The 20620-nt window shown below is 41.6% G+C and overlaps 2 protein-coding genes across 4 annotated transcripts in view; one reads left to right on the top strand and one right to left on the bottom strand.

Annotated features, from left to right (window-relative positions):
- Positions 1–2523: 2523 nt before the first annotated feature.
- nsl1 (NSL1 component of MIS12 kinetochore complex) lies at positions 2524–19743 on the bottom strand. Its single transcript, XM_063055813.1, has 6 exons — positions 19490–19743; positions 16905–16989; positions 14097–14227; positions 6154–6211; positions 5378–5445; positions 2524–4128 (listed from the first exon to the last, which is right to left on the bottom strand). The coding sequence occupies exons 1-6, from the start codon at positions 19610–19612 to the stop codon at positions 3847–3849; spliced, it is 747 nt and encodes a 248-aa protein (XP_062911883.1). The 5' UTR covers positions 19613–19743; the 3' UTR covers positions 2524–3846.
- Positions 9994–20620, top strand: part of LOC134350523 (putative deoxyribonuclease TATDN3) — a 96353-nt gene continuing 85726 nt past the window's right edge. For 2 of the 3 annotated variants that reach the window (XM_063055810.1, XM_063055808.1), the window contains exon 1: positions 9994–10095. In XM_063055810.1, coding sequence (XP_062911880.1) covers positions 9997–10095 — 99 coding nt within the window. In that variant the 5' untranslated portion in view covers positions 9994–9996. Of the gene's footprint in view, positions 10096–19749; positions 20005–20620 lie in introns of those variants that run through there. The other variant, XM_063055811.1, reaches the window with a different exon arrangement.

Genomic DNA, 20620 nt, shown 5'->3' with positions numbered 1-20620 from the left:
TTCAAATGGGTACAGTACCAAAGCTACTACTGGCCACAGAAGAGATCACCTTATACGAGCCAGAGCTATCGTTCGGGCCAGACTGGTCTTCTGGGCTGCTTTCAATTCCCCAGTGGGGTCAGAGATAAATTATCCAGTGCTATGTTTCCTCTAATCATCTTGATTTATATATTCCATTTAACCTCATAAGAGATTACATTGGTCCCAGGGAGGGTGTGTAGTTTATGTGTGGTGATGCACAAGACTTTAAAACTGTAAGGTACAGTCTGGATACACTCAAAAGGCTCATGTACTAATATTTTGGAAACTCCACTCTCCTTAGGCAAAGGTTCTTCTTAAACCATGTACAGATGACCAGGATACTGTCAACTCTCCTCAAAGAAAAGCATTTTGTCTCTTCCATACCATTGCCTTCATTTCCAGAATTACTCTAGTAAAGGGATAGGAGAAACTACAATGACGAATTTGTTCACTAAAGTGGAATAGAACACTGTATAAGTAGTAACGAGCTTCAATTACAAATAACACACAAGACAGAGCCTAAATAGTTTGAGAGTGGAATTCACTAGAATGCTATCATCATAATGAAATGTAAAACATATGCAGAATCCATTCTTAACTTTTCTGATGAGATTATTTAGCATTTTAACAATTGTACATGTCAAAAGTATTAAACCATGGAACGTACTTACTGAACAAACCACAGATCACAAGATATAGGACAAGAATTAGGCCATTTGGCCCATTGACTCTGCTCCACCATTCATGGCTGAATAATTTTTCTCCCAACCCTTTTCTCATGCCCTCGCTCCCTAACCCTTAACACCCTACAAATCAAGAACCTAACTCTGCTTTAAATATTCACAATGACTTGGCTTCCACCGCCATCTGTGGCAATAAATTCCAGATTCACCACCCACTGGCTAAAAAATTGTTCATCTCTGTTCTAAAGGGATGCCCTTCTATTCTGATGCTGTGTCCTCTTGTTCTAGATTCACTCACTGTTGAAAACATCCTCTCCATGTCCACTCTTAAGCAGGTCTTTCAATTATTTGGTAGGTTTCAATGAGATCCCCCTTCATTCTTCTAAACTTCAGTGAGTACAGACCATCAAATGCTCCTCAGCCTCAACATTACATCCTTATTTTTTATATTCCAGTCCTCTCAAAATGAATGCTAACATTGCATTTGCCTTCCTTACTACCGAGTTAACCTGCAAATTAACCTTTATGGAATCCTGCACGAGGAATTCTTAGTCCCTTTGCACCTCTGATTTCTGAATTTGCTCCCCATTTAGAATGCCTACACTTTTATTCTTCCTTACACAGTATCCCTCTGCCACTTCTCCTTATTTGTCTAAGTCCTTCTACAGACTTCCTGCTTTCTCAACACTACCTGCCTCTCCACCTACCTTTGTATTGTGTACAAACTTGCCACAAAGTAATCAATTCCATCATCCAAATCATTGACATATAACATGAAAAGCTGCAGTCCCAACACTCACCTCTGTGGAATTCCACTGGTCACCAGCAGTTATCCAGACTAGGACCCCTTTATTCCCACTCTGTCTCCTGTCAACCACTGAAGTCAGGCTGACTGGCTTATAATTCCATTTTCTGCCTTCCTTCCAGGAGATGAACCCTCTAGTCTGTCCTGCCTGAGCATTACCACGACATTTCCCTGACAAACAATACCTCCTCCACCATCATGCCTGAAACATTGAGCTGTTAGTCTTGCAGCTCACTAATGGCTACAAATGTGCTGGTTTGTGCTCTCATCTAAGGTAATGTGCCTTACCTATATTTGCATTAAAATAGACACAATCCAGAATATTAATCCCCATATGCTGAACTTTTTGGCTCCCATCTTTGCATGTAGGCTGAACATCTACTTTCCCCACACCACTCACTAGCCCCTCTGGTTTCCACCCAGATAGAATCATTTTTCTTGGTGTGCCCCTTAGGGAAGGAGGTGCTGCTAAAGATTATAAAACTAGATAACATGTTTAGTTTGAGGGGAGAAATTTAAAGCTGATACAAGAGGCAAGATTTTCACAGTATGTGGTAGCTATATGAAACAAGTTGTTAAGAGGAAGCAAATACCTGGAGAGGAAAGTAGTAGAGGGATAGGGGCCAATTGCGAGCACAAGATTAGTATAGATGAGAGGGATGAGTACCGTACATCTGTCAGAGGTAATAAGAAATAAATTTTGCAGCTTGTAGATCTTGGGCAGAAAGTGATGCAAGGTTGGACTACTAAGTCTATGGGCCTGTGCAGGGAAGTTATTCCATTGTACTGTACATCCTAAGTGAGGATGCCATGTGATAAGGAGTCAAGAACGCAGCTTGATTCTTTTTCCCATGCAATTGGTGCCTTATTCCACACTTGGAAATTGAGATTGAAAAATACTTTTGCAGTAACTTTGGTAAGTACTTACAATGTATCTTGATACAGTACAGCAAATGCAATAAACAATAGTAGAGTTAAGGTGATAACTATTTGCATATTTTATTCCTACAGAATGTTCTCTACAGTGAAAGATTTAAAAGAACAAGTAAAAAATTAAGATTTACTTGTTCAGTATAAATTCAAAGATCACCATCATGCACTGATAATCAGATGACAGAAATGCAAAATTGTACTTGAAGGTCAATTAATTTGAACAATTTCAACCATTTATAATTATTTAGATTCCTGAAGTAATTGAGACATTGATCTTGAATGGCACAGGCACGGTCAAAATCGAGGATAAAATTTTAAATGTACCTATTTTCTAAGGGGCACACTGCATCTTGAGCATGGGAGGAGGGGGAAGGCTTTGGTGCTCTAATGTTTGCCGTCATTCATTCTTTGGGTTTTCTTCTCTCGGTTTCATGGATGTCTGCGAAGAGCAAGGATACATTCTCTGATATTAAATTGAACCATTAAAAAAGCAATTCTGTCTCTGGATGGGAACCAGAGTACCAGGGCAGCTAATGGGAGTGGTGTGGGAGGAGTACATACAAAGACAGGAACCAAAAGGTTGAGTATGGTGAGATTAATGTTCCCCTAGCTGTGTCCACTTCAATGCAAAGAGTAATGTACAGCATGGATCAACACGTGGAATTATTAAAAGTTCCTATAATAAAGCATTGCTCCCAATTTAAGAGATCTTAAGTGAATCTACTGTATTTACAGTTTAAATTTTTTTAAAACCAAAACTGATGTACACATACAAAAGGACAGGTATAATTATTGATCTTTACAATATTAAACAAAATGTATTAAGGTGTGCTACATCCTTTATTAAATGCATAACTGACAAAAGTTTAATTTTTCTGTATCATATTTAGACACACTGAATGTTCATTTTCTGAATAAAGATTTGCTCAGTCACAATATCACAACTGAACAGAATGCTAGAGAGGCTCTTAGTAAAGCTGGAGGAAAAATAAGTCAAACAAAAACTAAACCATTTTTCACATTTTCAAAAGGATGTCACAGTCTTTTCAGATAAATCAATACTTGTAATAAGAATTGTGAAATGCACAAAAACAAAGAGCAACTAAATATTTAAATCAAGATCCATACCAGTCTAGCATCTTCTGTAGAAATGAAGAAAGATGACAAATATGTTATATTACACATTCTATCATGCTTAATATTCTATTTCATTTTCTCCCTATCTTATGGACATCCAATGTTCTGTTCAATCATGTAGCTAGTATGAACAGACTCAGTCATTTACATGTTGATATTGCCATACCTTGTTGCACATTTGGGTATTAATTGCTTAACATTCACTGAAAACAACTATATTTTATACAGGAATATACAAAAATGTTGGGTCTAAACATCTGGCAGGGTTTATTGACCAAGATGCAGTCTTCGCTTTGGATATTTATAATTAACAGAAGTATTTGTTTTTCTCTTCCTTGAACTACGATTCTTCAGCAATATCTTTTTATCTGTCTCTATGGGAGTGACATCCGTTTTTCCAAGGGGAAAAGCCTGTCCTTTTTCATTTTGGAGTTCCATCCCTGTATGGTTTGAGAAGACTGTCTTATTTGTCTGTGAGTGCTTCATGACAGAAACAAGATGTAGAGTTTGCAAAAGTCCTTGTGCTTTCTCCATAAAGGCTGGCAACTCCTAAAGGAAAACAAAAATATGGTTATTAGTGCTATTACACATTTATTTAGTTCAAACCATGGAAAATACACAAAAGCTAAATGATTTTTCACATCTTTTTCCCCCAGGTAATTCCTGCCCAGTTTGCCAAGTCAAGACATTGCACAGCCTCAGTAATCAAAGTACTTCATCTAAAAGTTACCTCTATCAAATGAAAAAATGTTAGAAATTAAGGCATAACAAAGATGGGAATTCAAGAAAATGTCTTGCAGCAGCTCTTTCAACGGAACCCTTTGTAGCTGCAATTAGTGCCAGGAGATCTGTGCACATTTCAATAGTACCAATGAGGTAGTAACAGACCAGTAATCACTAGCATGTTACTCATGTAATAAATGACAGATGTGTGCCCCAATATGCTACACTAGCATCACAGTTGATGTAACCACAGCTGACTTAGTGCCCAGAAATTCATATTTAGGCATGGTATGGTCCCAAGTTCAAACTGGGTAACAAATAAACTTACTGTCAGTCCCACAGGATTATAATAGCAATTAACAGTTTCACTAACTTACATCATTTGCTCCAATGTTTTACTATTCAATTCCAGTCACTGAATGGAACTCTATACAGTTTGCAGTGTTATTCTTGGTCTCTTAATATTGCCATCTAGTGGCTAAAATAAAAATAACATATCCTACAGTCCTGATGCAGGGTTAAGACTTAAAATGTCACAATTTCTCATCCCCTCCCATCCCTAAACTAATGAAGCTCAAAGGCATGGCATAAGATGTCTGCATGGACATCCTGCTACAATAGTTTGTTCTTTCAGATTCCAGAAACTGCACGTCTCCTCTGGGCAAATTTAACTGCTGGTTAACAATGACGTACATTAAAGGATTGATTCTAAATCACATGAAATTATGGACCCTGATTCAGACAACCAATTAAGATTTTTTTGTCTGGTACTTTTTTTGGATGGACAGATATACGAATCGCCATAATTATCAAAAAGTTTTATGTAGGCACTTAATTCAAATAATTCCAATACCCATCTTACTTTACAGAAATTTTCACACTGATTTTTGTACTTTATTATTTGGAAGATGGAACTTGAAAGCCCCTCTAGGAGAACCGAAGGCCTCACAACAAACAAGGGTAGAACTGAAAGACCTGAATACTTTCTAAAAACTCTAGTTGAAATGTTTCTGAAATTTGTTAACTGCTGATCGAGTTTCCTCTAGATAAAACTCAAAATATGTGGAATTCTTACCTTCATGGCTTCACTCATATCTTGACAATTTTTTGATGTACTTTCCAATATTTCTGCTTCCTTGAACACTAATGAAAAGTATACATATTAAAATTGGCCAATGCACAAATACCAAAAAGAGTTAGCACCTAGTGGTTGGGGTGTCATGTTGCAAGATGTTGTTGATGAGACCACACTGAGTATCGTGCAAACACGAGGAAATCTGCAGATGCTGGAATTTCAAGCAACACACATAAAAGTTGCTGGCGAACGCAGCAGGCCAGGCAGCATCTCTAGGAAGAGGTACAGTCAACGTTTCGGGCCGAGACCCTTCGTCAGGACTTGGGCAGTTCTGGTCAATCATAGGAATGATGTTTGTAAGCTGAAAAAGGTACAGGAAAGGTTCACCAGGATCTTACAGGGACATGAGTACAGTACAAGTGGCTGGAGAGACTGGGACCTTTTTTGCCTTGAGCACAGAAAGTGAGGGGTGGCCTTATAGTGAAGAAAGTCTTTTTCCCAGAATAAGGGAGTCTAAAACTAGATTACATACTGTAAATTTAAGGTGAGAGGAGAAAGATTTAATGGGAACTTGAGGGACAACTCCTTTTCCCCCAACCACACAGAAAGTAGTGAGCATGTAGAACACGCTGTCAAGGAAGTAGTAGAGGTGAGTACCATTACAACATTTAAAAGATGTTATCCCTGATGTAAAAGATTACTTGATAACTACCTTCTGTTGTTTTATTGTGTTAATTAACTCAGGTCCATAGCAAAAATTTATGCTAGGTAATTACCTTGTTCTGGATGGGTTTCCATTTTCATTTGCAGATCTACCGTTGGCTGATAAAGCTTCTGCAACAATGAAATGCATTAAGTTTATGACAGTAATAAACAAAATCAGTTAAAACATTTTACTATTAAAGTAATACTACTTTTGAAGCTTGTACAGACTGAGTAATAGTGGTCTAGAATGCAGACTTAATCATGCATAGTAAAAGGAATCAAGGGGGCAACCAATTTCGTCACCCTTTACAATTAGTACGCAGACCAAGATGTGATACTAATTGAGATGTAAAGAGCATAGTATATTTTGCTGCATGTCAATACCTCTGCATATCAGCAGGCAGCACAATTTCATAACTTCTGAACATCACTTAAAACCAGTCTGTACTGCAAAGCACGGCTAGACCAGGTGATGGGAAATAGTGAAGAACACCTAAACAAGTGAAAGATCGGGCGTTAAAATTTTCAGTGGAGATCTACGAAGAAGGACATGGGATGTTTTGTGTTGCTGGGCATCAAAAACCACTCAAACCACATGGGCATAAAGGCTGGTAAGCAGAAAATTAGTGAACGCCTCTTTCTGGCTGGCACAGCTAGTAAATCTTTGTTCTTTCCTGATTTCTGGCGCCATGGGGAGCATTCATGTTCTCCTTGTGACTCCATGGGTATCCTCACACATCTCAAAAAGTGAAGGCAAGTAGGTTAATTGGCCATATTAGACTGTAGGTGAGAAGCAAGTTGATAGTTGTGTTGCCACTGTAGCATAGCGATTAGTGTAATGCTATTACAGGTGGAGTGTTGAAGTTCAATTCTAGCTCTGTCCATAAGTTTGCATGTCCTTCCCGTGAGCATGTGGGCTTCCTCTGGAAGCTCCAGTTTCCTCCCACATTCCAAAGACGTACCAGTAAGTAAGTTAATTGATCATTGTAAATGGTCCCGTGATTAGGCTAGGATTAAATAGGTAGGCTGCTGGGTGGTGTGGCTTATTGCGCCGGAAGGGCCTGTTCTGAGCTGCATCCCTAAAATAACGGAGATAAATTTAAAAAGGATTAGACAACGGGGTCACCCGTTGGGGCACCCTTTGATGTGACCAGAATGAACATTAAATTTTCCTGAATGCCATTGGTATCACTTTGCTTTGGAAACTGAAGTAGAAAACCTCAGTTTATTGAAGAAGAATGATGCATAGCAAAGCAAATATAGCTGCTCCTCATTTAACGAAGGACACTTTTGATGGCATCATTTCTGGCTTATCTGCCATCCAGGACATCTCAAATGTCCTCTTTCCTTAAAGATCATGGTTTCCCTTCTGCCGTCACCAATGATGCCCTCACCCGCATCTCCTCCATTTCCTGCACTTCGGCCCTCACCTCATCCTCCCGCCACCACAACAGGGACAGAGTTCCCCTTGTCCTCACCTAGCACCCCACCAGCCTCCGGATCCAGCACATTATCCTCCGCAACTTCTGCCACCTTCAACAGGGACAGAGTTCCCCTTGTCCTCACCTAGCACCCCACCAGCCTCTGGATCCAGCACATTATCCTCCGCAACTTCTGCCACCTTCAACAGGACCCCACTACTAAGCACATCTTTCCCTCTCCACCCCTCTCCGTTTTCTGCAGGGTTCGTTCCCTCCACGACTCCCTGGTCTACACGTCCCTCCCCACGGATTTCCCACCTGGCACTTAGCTCTGTAAGCACAAGTGCTACACCTGTCCCTACACCTCCTCTCTTGCCACCATTCAGGGCCCCAAACAGTCCTTCCAGGTGAGGCAACACTTCACTTGTGAGTCTGTTGGGGTCATCTATTGCAGCAGTCCCCAACCACCGGGCCGCGAACTGGTACCAGGCCGCAAAGCATGTGCTACCGGGCCGTGAGGAAATGATATGAGTCAGCTGCACCTTTCCTCATTCCCTGTCACGCACTGTTGAACTTGAACATAGGTTGCCAACAGTCCCGTATTTGCTGGGACATCCTGTGTATTGGGATAAATTGGTTTGTCCCATACGGGACCAGCCTTCTCTTGTATTTCTCCCACTAAGGTAAAGCGTTCCTATAAAACCTTTCGTGCCGAAATGGTGTGAAGCGAAGGAGCAATTACCATTAATTTATATGGGAAAAATTTTTGAACGTTCCCAGACCCAAAGAATAACCTATCAAATCATACCAAATAACACATGAAACTGAAAATAAATAACACTAACATATAGTAAAAGCAGGAACGATATGATAAATACACAGCCTATATAAAGTAGAAATAATGTATGTGCAGTATAGTCGGGAAGATGAAGGCAAAGCTGATTTGTGGGGAAAAAATTCAGCATGTACGTGCATGCGCACGCAGGTGCCCGCGCAAGGCTTCATGGTCATGATAGTCCTTCCTGGTGTAAAGTGTCCCGGGATTTGACTGCTACTTTTATCCCTTATTTGGGAGTGAGAAAGTTGGCAACCCTAACTGTAAAAGACATGACGAGGTGAGTTCAACCCTATTTGAACACGCCCCCACCACCCCCCCCCCCCCGCCCAGTCCACAAGAATATTGTCAATATTAAACCGGTCCGTGGTGCAAAAAAGGTTGGGGACCCCTGACCTATTGCATCCGATGCTCCCAGTGCGGCCTCCTCTACATCGGTGAAACCCAACACAGATTGGGGGACCGCTTCGTTGAGCACCTCCACTCCGTCCGCCACAACAGACAGGATCTCCCGGTTGCCACCCACTTCAACTCTGCTTCCCATTCCCATGCAGATATGTCCATACATGGCCTCCTCTACTGCCAGGATGAGGCTAAACTCAGGTTGGAGGAGCAACACCTCATATACTGTCTGGGTAGCCTCCAGCCCCCGGGCATGAACATAGAATTCTCCAACTTCTGGTCATTCCCTTCCCCTCCGTTTCACTCTGCCCCCTCCCCCAGCTGCCTATCACCTCCCTCATGGTTCCGCCTTCTTCTACTACCCATCGTGTTTTCCCCTATTCCTTCTTCACCTTTCCTGCCTATCACCTCCCTGCTTCCCCTCCCCCACCCCTTGATCTTTCCCCTTACTGGTTTTTCACCTGGCACCTACCAGCCTTCTCCTTCCCACCTCCTTTATAGGGCCACTGCCTCTTCCCTCTTCAGTCCTGACGAAGGGTTCCGGCTCGAAACATTGACTGATCATTTCCATGGATGCTGCCCGACCTGCTGAGTTCCTCCAGCGTGTTGTGAGTGTTGCTCTGCCACCCTTGTGCCTTTCGTTGATATTCACCCCCACCCCCGTCTCTTCATCCCTTCTGCTGTTTGTTGTTTGCCTCTGATCCTGGAGACGTGCATGCCTCTCCTCCTCTGTCTCTTCTTCTCTCATCTTTTTTTGTCCTGACTCTTTGATCCTGGAGTCGTGCGGCCCTGGCCTCATCCGATTCTTGTTCTCTCCCTCTCCTTGCCACTTCCTGACGACGTATGGCATCATCTCTTGACCATAATGTCCCCCTTCCCTTTCCACGTGGCATAATTAGGCTGACCATTTTTTTTTACCCTAATGCTGGATAGAAGATACAAAGCACTAACACCAAAGGATGCTGATTATTCTTGATGATGTGGTTGGCGCTCTCCTAAATGTTTGTGATATAGTCACCGCTGTCCTTTGACTGCAGCAAAGGGTTTTATGGGTGTCCTGGAGTACGTCATTACAATAAGATTTAATTATCTCTTATTGATGGGTGGCAGTTAGATCTGTCCCAATCCTGCACATGCTGATGGTGATTAGCAGAATGTGATCCCTTGAAATACAGCTGCCCTGCCCTTTTGCTCCGGTAGGTGTCGCTGCTGAGGCTGGCCGTGTGCATGCGTCGGGCTGTCACGTCCCGATTTCCATGATGGCCGATCACATCTCGAGTGAAAGCCAGCCTGTTGATTTTTGGCGAATGAGAAATCTTATACCAATATATAACCCTGAACTTTGCCTGCATTCTGTAAGTTAGTGCATTTTAATTCAATTTAGCCCAAAAAAGTGCTGCTGTAATGCACCATTTGCACTAATTGGAGGTCACAAAAACAGAAAAAACAGAGCGTGAGAGTTTTAGTAGTATATAGATTAGAGTAGGATTAGTATTACCAGGGCTTGAAGATTGGTGTGGGCTTTGTGGGAAATGGTTCAACTCTCAGTTATTAATGCAATTCTCTGGACTGATCTCCATGTATAATTACATTAGTTAGGGATGAGATCACAAGAGAATGCAAATGATTTTTCTGATTTATTGACAATGAAATGCTTCCACAATAGTGAGCTCTCACAACAATAAATTCCTAGTGAAAAAAGGTGAAGACAGTTGTTAATGAAATTAAAATTTATCAAGTATTTTCAGGGCAACGATATAGAACACAATATTGTGAACTTTGTGCAGAAGTAAGTAGGAGAAAGTTGGGAGGCAGAGAAAGTGAAAAGGTAATTAGCTTACACTTTGAAACCTGGGATTAAAAATGAATAACTATGCATTACAACACTGGTATCAGTCTTATTTTGCCCAAAATTTGTATCAAAATGTGATATAAAAGAGAAAAAGTTGAAACTGAGAATGAAACTCATGATGCAAGATTTTGTGTTGAGAAAGATAAACACAAAGAATATATATATGACCAATAGGAAATCTCATGACAACTGGAGATTAGGGTCATGTGAAAGCAAACTGAATTATTTGACAATGAATGTTCAAGTAGTGACAGTATTCCTTTCTTTGAAACCCTGACTTGAAAAAGAAAAAGACTACGGTTATTTGCTTCCACTCTGAGCTTAGCCGTTTTAGAGTTAAAAGTTGTTTAATACATAATACACTTCAGTTTTATTTTGGAAGCATTAAGATCTTTATGTTTATACATGCATTATTCCTGAGATACTGAAGTACATTTTGCTGTGTACTTTACACACTGATACTGCCAGATTCCTGTCCTTGCACTGCACACATTGATCCTTCTGTGTGTCCCTTCTCCACATCATCTCTTTCTGAACTGAGTTTTCAGAACAGAAATAGTCAGGAAAGGGAGGAGCAGCAAAGAAATTGACAATGATTACTGTAGCTAAAAACTTAAGTGTGATCCAATATCGTAGAATTGCAAAATAAAAATCATAGCGGTAGGGTGCCTGGTGATTTAGCTTAGAATCAAACGGAACATTAACTAATGCACTTTTTGGAAAGAACAGTTGCTGAATGTCTGTGTTTGAAATACAGTAAATACTCCAAGTACAGAAGGTGGCACAGTGATATCACTTTCTAAAATCTCCAGTGAGTTAAGGACAATTGGGATGCAGCACGTGCTCCCTATTGACAGTAGGGTAACCCCTAGGGGTTCTGCTTTCTTTCCACACCCTAAAAACATTCTGGTTGTTAGATTCATTGACAACTGTGAATTGTTCCCAGCAGGGGTGGCTCATGGAGAATCAGATGGGTATTAATGAGCACATGAGAAAATAGGTTCAGGGATGTAAATGGAATGAATCTGAGACCTAGCATCAATGAATCAAAAAGCCTCCATTTGAAAAGATACATTTCAAATAATGTAAGCTAGATTGCTTTTCCGAAGTCCCAGTTTGCAGGAGGATTTCTTTAATTACTATTCTTTTAAAAAGAATATTTGGATGTTAATAACCTGCAACAAGATAAACTGGAGTAGACCTGTGACCTTTTACCTCTACCACTTTCCTACACTTAACCCATACTCCGATACTATTAATATCTGAAAACCTACTGTACATATCTCTAACAAGAGAAAATCTGCAGATGTTGGAAATCCAAGCAACACACACAAAATGCTGGAGAAACTCAGATCAGGTAGCATCTGTGGAAAAGAATACAGTTGACGTTTTGGACTGAGACCCTTCAACAATCCGCCCGAAACATCGACTTCTCCCTGGTAATGGCAACTTCACTAACTTTTGCCCAATGACACTTGAACCTCTGGCATACTGACAGTGTCTTCCACAATGAAGACTCATGCAAAATACTTATTCAGTTTTTCTGCCTTTTCCTTGTCCCCATTACTACTTCTCCAGCAACATTTCCAGCAGTCCAATATCTACTCTTGTCTCTCTTTTACTCTTTATATATCTGAAGAAACTTTTGGTATCCTCTTTAATATTATTGGCTAGCTTACATTCAGAGTCCATCTTTTCCCTCGATGACTTTTTCTGTTGCCTTCTGTTGGTTATTAAAAGCTTCCAAGATCCTCTAATTTCCTACTAATTTTTGCTCTATTATATGCCTTCTCTTTGGTTTTCATTTTGGCTTTCACTTACCTTGTCAGCCACAGTTGCATCACCTATCTTTAGAATACTGCTTTGGAATGCAATTATCCTGCGCCTTCCGAATTGTTCCCAGAAACTCCAGCCATTGCTGCTCTACCATCATTCCTGCTAGAGTTCCCTTCCAATCAACTTCGGCCAGCTCTACTCTCACGTCTCTGTAATTCCCTTCACAGACTTCTAAAATCTCGAGAATGCAGGCTTAGTCCACTTAATCTTTAATTAAACACAAACCTGCCAAACCAAGAACTAATTCTAATCCCCTTTTCATAAATCCATGAAATCTGGAGTAATACAAATCACGTTATACGAGGGGAGATTGATAAGTTCATGGCCTAAGGTAGAAGGAGTCAATTTTAGAAAGCCTAGCACATTTATTCTTCAACATAGTCCCCTCCTACATTTACACACTTAGTCCTGGGGTCATGGAGCATACGGATCCCTTCTTTGTAGAAGTCGGCATCTTGGACCTCCAAAAAGTGGTCCACAGTCAGGGGTGATTGATAAGTTCGTGGCCCAAGGTAGAAGGAGATGAGTTATACAGCTCTCGTTACATGCACATGCAGTTCAACTCTTTCAGTGACTATGCAGAAAGTTTGAAGTTAATAACAAGAGGAGAAGATGACGGCGCGACAGCAGTGCGCGCGGCTTCTCCGGTGAACGATATCTGTAATCTGTCAAGTAGGGGACCGTGCACAATTCTGATTTGATGGAGACAGACGTGAGAGTACGGAGGAACATCTGGAAAACTTCTGAAATGCCCGCTTCGCTGCCGCTGCTACTGTATGGTAACCGGAATCTCTGGAGCAGAAGGCCCCGAATCCTCGGCTTTGCTTGTTTCAGCAGCCTGGGCTAGGTTGAAAGTGCTTGGCAGAGGATGGCACTTGGGAGGCTGTATCGGAGGGGCTGGTTGGAGGCTCGACGTTTTTGGACGGATGGACTTGGTGTCGGCTGCTTCCAAGGCATCGGCAAGTTGACGATGCCTGGAGGTTTATGGCAGGGAATTTCTCCCTTATGCCGCCTGCTATCGGGGACTCGGGAGTCGATCGACTCGGGGACTTTGAGACTTTTTTTTACCGTGCCCATGGTTTGTTCTTCATCAAATTATGGTATTGCTTTGCACTGCTGCAACTATAGGTTATAATTATGTGGTTCTGTCAGTGTTAGTCTTAGGTTTGTCCTGTTTTCTGTGATAGCACTCCGGAGAAACATTGTATCATTTCTTAATGCATGTATGCATTTCTAAATGACAATAAAAGAGGATTGAGTGTTCTCGTAATCTAATCTCCTTCTACCGTAGGCCACGAACTTATCAATCACCCCTCGTACAATACATTTACAAGACTATGAAATGAATAGACCATTAAACAGTACAGCACAGGAAGTGACTCTTAAGTACGAGTACTGACTATGCTTATTTTAACTCATCTCATATGGCATACATCCTTCCACCTATTGTGCCAATCTAGAGGTTCTTTATCATATCTGTTTCTATCACCTTCACTGGCAGCACAATCCAGGTACCTACCAGTCTGTTTAAAAAAAACTTCGCTTCATAACATCTACTTTAAACTTCCCTCCCTCTCACCTTAAACTCATGCTCTCTAGTATCTGACATTTTCACCCTGAGAAAAAAAAACTCAACAGCACAAAAGATACAAAATCGAAAACACATACCAACAATTCCCTTTCTGCTTTCATGATTTTAGCAAGATGTCCAACGACCCTTCTGGGAAACTGTTTACGTTTTGAGGCTGTCTCCTTAATACATTCGTCCAAATCGTCATCCAAATTCTTTATGTCATTTCCTGAAAATAAAATTGTTAAAGCAAGATATTTAGTAAAAATTGGCTTTTTTTGGGCCAGATATTAACACCACCAATTACTTTAGGAATTAATAGCACAGCCTATTGAACTTACTTTCTCTACAGAAATAAAACAGAAAAAACATTAAAATCCTGTTGACTACCATAGCACTTCAACATTTAAATTCAGAAAGATTTAAATTACAAAGTAACTTCTTCTGCTTACATAACCAGAATTTAATTGAAGTGCAATGTCTGCTGCAAGCATGCAAAAAGAATTAAAGTTATGAGGTTTCATCATAATTCAAAATTTTGATTTGAATAAATCAAACCATTTAAATAGAATTGAAACAAGGTCAATTGTTAAATGTCCATTGCAATTTGAGATACCTGTACAAAAAAAAAGGACAATTGATGGAAATTAATAGTACCCTAATTATAGTTTTATTTAATATGCATGCCTAGTCTTAGTTCCCATAGATGAAGGAAATGCAGACTGCAGAGAGCAGGATGACACCAAGACTCAAAGTTCTGTAATGACTAATGGATGGATTCCCACAGCAAACCATTTAAAAGCACTGACAGAGGAATCAAGTCAATTCCATTCAATTATAACTTATGTCACTAACAGCTAATATTATATATTTTCTTTCATTTGTTTTTTGCTGTTGCACCAGAGGATTTTGAATAGGATGTCTAGGTTATTCCATTCCAGTTAAAAATGCTTTCAACTCTTATTGATCAGTGTTCAAGGATCAAATTTACACTGAGTTTAACTCAAAGTATCTCCATCTTCTGTAACAGAATCACTTTCAATTACTATAATATGCTCCTTAATATTATTCCTCTAAGTGCCTGCTAAATATATTTGTGTATTAATTTGAGGACTAAGCTCACAGATACAAAGAAAGATGGTGCTAGTGTACAATGCTCCGTCAGTCAACACCTTCCAGATAGTGCATGAAAATGTCTATTTTAATTCCTTCACATCTGTTTCTCATCTTAAATGTATTTCTGGGACTGTTACAGCCTGTAACTTACAATTTGGAGATCCATTGAGTGATCCATTGCTTTGCTGTTTCTGAGAAGATTCTGGGAAGTGAGCTTGTACTTGGAGGGGCTCGATGCAAAGAAATTTAGAGGCAAACTTTGACTCCATTTTGCTGATTGAAGCGTTGAGTAAGATTGAGACATAAAGCAAATGCAAAAGGCGAGCGAGAGATCAGTGCTGACAGCCTGTTTTGGCTGTGAGTGGATAACCATACTGTGGCTAGCCATGGTAAGCAGATAGGCCTCTGCCTCTCTTTTGATGAATGTCAGAGGATGCTTCGTGGTTCTGTGTTTATGGATTGTGGACTTTTTATGACTATGGTTTTTATATTCTGTGTTTTTGCCAATTCCTTTCTACTTTGTTGTGCAGGGGAAGGGGACTTGGGAGTTGTTCTTATTGCGTTTTGTGCAGAGGAAGGGGTTTGGGGGTCGATGTTGCATTTTCTGTGGGGGAGGGGGTTTAGTATCGAGGTTCTTGTTGCATTTTGTGTGGGGAAGGGATTTAGAGGTTTAATGTTCTTGTTGCATTTTGTGCCGGGGAGAGGGTTTTGGGGGCAATATTCTTGCATTTTGTGCATGGGGAGGGGTTTGGGGGTCAATGTTCTTGTGTTTTGTGTGGGGAGGGGGATGGGGGTTGATGACGATGCCATTCTTTTTTGTGCAGAGGTGGGTTTGATGTTTCTCTCTGGGTGACTTTTAAGTACTTTCTTTATTTCGTGGCTATCTAGAGAAGACTAAACTCAGAGTTGTATACGGATACGTACTTTGATAATAAATGAACCTTTGAACCTTATTGAACAACTCTGGACAGTGACAGTGTTCCCCAAAAAAAACTTGGTCTAGCTAATACTTCATAAGAACATGGACACCCAAAAATAGTTTAAAATGGAGACACAACAGAGTGTAATATGTTGGAAATCTGGGCAACTCCCAAAATGCTAGAGCAACTCTCAGTGCGACAGGCAGCATCTATCGAGCAAAATGGACAGTTGATGTTTCTGGTTGAGATCCTCCTTCAGGACTGGAAGGAAAGATGGAAGATAACGGTATAAAATGATTGGGGGGGGGAAGAGTGTTTGCTGGACAGAGCTGTCAAGTGATGAGTGAAAGGTGAAGGGGTAGACAGGCAGATCAGGGTGGGGAAAATGGGAATGATGTAAGAACTTGGAAAGTAATAGGTAGAAGCGAAGATGATGAAATCTCATAGTAGTGGACCTTGAGGTGAGAAGGGGAACCAGAGAAGTAGGTGATATGCAGATTGAGAGAACAGGAAAGGGTATTGGGGTGAGTGAGATAAGGGAAAAGACAGTAGTGACAGAGGTAGTGGATTATTCTAGGTTGGAGAAATTGATGTTCATGCCATCAGGTTGAAGACCACCATGGTGGAATATGAGACACTGTTCCTCTAATGTGCATCAAGGCCTCAATTTAGCAGTAGAGGAGAATGTGGACAGCCATGTTGGTATGGGAGTGGAAAGTGGAATTAAAATAGCTAACCAATTAAGCAATTGAGCTGGACAACTGCAATCAGAATTCAAAGGTAAGACTTTTTGTTAAGTTCAACATTTATCTTTTCACCTCTATATCCACCACATACTCTGATAATGAGCTGGAATTTAGTGCTCCATACCGTATCTCAATTCATCATCCTCTGAAACTTCTTGCCATAACATTCCATTGATAAGGATGTTCTCCTGAACAGCTGTTTCAAATATCTACAAAAATTAATGCACATATTAAAATATAGATATACAATTTAACCATAAGATATAGGAGTGGAATTAGGCCATTTGGCTCATTGAGTCTGCTCCGCCATTCAATCATGGCCGATTTTTATCCCTCTCATCCCTATTCTCCAGCTTCCTCTCTGTAACCTTTAACACCCTTACTAATCAGGAACCTATCAGTCCCCACTTTAAATATACAGGCGCCCCCCACTTTTCGAACGTTGGCTTTGCGACACTTTGCTGTTACAAAAGACCTACATTCGTTACCTGTTTTCGCTAACAGAAGGTGTTTTCACTGTTACGAAAAAAGGCAGCGCATGCCCCGAGCAGTCAAGCTCCTCCCCCGGAACTGCATTCTAGCCAGCATCGCTTAAACACGTGCCTGTGAGCATCTGTGCTTTATGTCGATTTATTTTGAGCATCCATTTGCAAGATGAGTTCTAAGGTGTCGGAAAAGCCTAAAAAAGCTCATAAGGGTGTTACACTAGTGTAAAACTAGACATAATTAAACGTTTCGATCATGGTGGACGAAGTGAGTTTGGCTTGTGGAAGTTAACGAAGATGATGTTGAAGAGGTTTTGGCATCCCATGACCAAGAACTGATAGATGAAGAGCTGATGCAATTGGAAGAGGAAAGGATAACAATCAAAACCGAATGCAGTAGCGAACAGACCGAAAGTGAAGTTGTCCAGGAATTGAAAGTGAAGCAACTGCATGAGATTTTCGCTGCAATGATTGCAGAAAAATACCACTTTAATTTTGAAAGGGCATATTTGCAGGATGGTTTGAGTGCTTACAAAGAACTGTATGATAGAAAATGCGCGAGGCTAAGCAATCAAGCCTTTTTCAAGCCTTCCACACCAGCCACAGCAGATGACAAACCTCGACCTTCGACAACGAGGCAGGCAGACATAGAAGATGACCTGCCTACCCTGATGGAAACAGACGACAATGAGATGACACCTCAGTGTCCCACCACCCCAGTGGTCCCAACATTCGGGCCGCAGACCGATACATTGCCGCGAACTGTGCAGTGGTGCAGCGGTAGCCGGGATGCACCCAGCACATCTTTAAGAAAAAAAAAAGCTGAAATAAACAAGCTAATTAATTTGGTGCCAGGCAGCATCTAATTAATTAGCTTGTTTATTTCGGCATTTTTCTTAAAGATGTGCTGGGTGTGTCCCGGCTACCGCTGCACCACTGCATGCTTCGCGGATCGGTATCGGTCTGCGGCCTGGAGGTTGGGGACCACTGCACCACCCCAACCTCCAACGACTCAGCCTAACACACCATCATCAGTGTGCTCGGCGCTGTCTTCCCAATTCTGGTAAGTGATACTACACTGTACATACATTATTTCTACTTTATATAGGCTGTGTATTTTTGTGTTATTTGATATGATTTGGCCGCTTCATAGCTTAAAGGTTACTGGAGAGAGTGTTTCTGCCGAGAGTGCTTGCTTGAGATTTTTGCTACAGTGGACAGTATGGCAATGATTGTAGAAAAGTATTTCTACTTCATATAGGCTGTGTATTTATCGTATCATTCCTGCTTTTACTGTATATTACTGTTATTTTAGGTTTTGTGTGTTATTTGGCATGATTTGGTAGGTTATTTTTTGGGTCTGCAAACACTCACAAATTTTCCCCATATAAATAAATGGTAACTGCTTCTTCACTTTACGACATTCCGGCTTACGAACTGTTTCATAGGAACGCTCTACCTTCCGATGGCAGGGGAAACCTGTACCCAATGATTTGGCCTCCACAGCAGTATGTGCCAATGCATTCCAGATTCAGCACCATCTAGCCAAAAGAAAACTTCTCATTTCTGTTCCATAGAGATGTCCTTCTATTCTGAGCTTGTGCCCTCTGGCTCTAAACTCTCCGACTACTAGAAAAATCCACTTCACAGCAGCTCTAGGCTTTTCAATATTCTGTAGCGAGTACAAGCCTGGAGCCATCATAAGCTCCTTGCGTGTTAACCCTTTCATTCCCAGGACCTTTCTTGTAAATCTCCTCAGGACCCTCCGCATCATTTCTTAGAAATGGGGCCTAAAACTACTCATAAAACTCCAAATGTGGTCTGACCCGTACCTTATAAAGCTTCAGCATTACATTCTTGCCTTCTATATTCTAGTCCTCTGGAAATGAATGCTAAATTGCATTTGCCTTCTTAGTACTGACTCAACCAACACTAGGATTCCCAAATCTGTTTGCACCACTGATTTCTGAATTCGATCCCAGCTTAGAAAACAGTCCACGACTTTATGCATTTTACAAAACTACATGGCCATACACGTCCTTCCACTGTAACTTGGAAAACCAAACTACCCTCCCCAGTGCCTCACCCCACCTACCGACAGCCCTCCATCCTCCCCCGTCTCTCCACCTATACCCACTCCCTCTGTCCCTCCCACCACCACCACCACCACCACCACCACCACCACCTCCGCCACCACCTCGGGGCCTTTGTTCACCCCACTCACCCGCCGAGCCTCCAGCTGCCGCTCTCCCTGCAACCGATCGCACAGAGCCTCCGACAAGCGCTCAAGCGCCGCCGTCACCGGCCGCTTCGAGCAGCAGAGCACTCGGCCGCCCGGCAGCGCCATCCATCCACCCGTCGGTACAGCTCTGGAACCACTCCAACACTAGGAGACTTTGCCGCCACTTTTCCAAACAGACGAACTTCCGCCGAGTGCAACCCTAGAGAATTCCGGTGAAAAACATTACTTCTAATACCGGTTCCGCAAGAGCCCTGGTCAGCCACATCGCGGAAGGAATGTGCGTCCCAATTTTAAAACAAATGGTTTAGAGCCCAATCTGGTATTGCTCATGAAGAATATTCCCCCCCCCGAGAATTCCTAAAATAAGCAAATCCGAAAGTAAAACGCTGCACTTCACTAATGTCAACGGACGGTGAGGTGCATCCTGTGGCGTTCCGGGCAGTATGAGCGGATTTATCGATTGCCACTGTCACTTAGCGGCGCAGGATTTCCTAACAGTAAGACCTTGGGCTCCAGGCCCTTTCATTCTCAGCAAAAGCTACTGCCCGCTTAAAGTGTGAATTATTATTGCGTAATATTTCAGGTCTGCATTCCTGGGCGGAGGATTCATTCCTGGCGGCCTTGCTGCTTCGAGCTTGGCACCATTCTTTCAGACGGGAGAAAACAAACAGGGTGATCCTGATGAAGGGTCTCGGCCCGAAACGTCGACTGTTTACTCTTTTCCATAGAAACTGCCAGACTTGCTGAGTTCCTCTAGCATATTTCAGCATCCCATATTTTTTCTTGTTTGAAACGGGGTGATCCTTGTGTTTTTTCCCCAATGAAATCAAATTAATAACGTTTATATTGCCATTCAGTATTGCAGTATTAAACCTTTTAAATAAAACACATTTACGTTCTTCTTAAGAAGACCTTCGGGCTGGAGGGATAATGAATATCACGAATGTTTCGTATGTCAATATCATTGATGCTAAACGGGCTGTGCTTAACTCCATTAATGGCAGAGGTCCCTGGACAGGACTGGTTGTAGACAGTTCTTGGCACCGGAAGATTAACAAGCTTCAGGCAGTCCAGACCTTCCAGCAGTAGTCAAAGCTTTTCTTCATATGTGGC

This window comes from Mobula hypostoma, chromosome 8 (genome assembly GCF_963921235.1).
Source record: "Mobula hypostoma chromosome 8, sMobHyp1.1, whole genome shotgun sequence".
Classification (NCBI taxonomy): domain Eukaryota; kingdom Metazoa; phylum Chordata; class Chondrichthyes; order Myliobatiformes; family Myliobatidae; genus Mobula; species Mobula hypostoma.
Note: the sequence above shows the minus strand (reverse complement) of the source record. Positions and strands in the feature narration are given on the sequence as shown.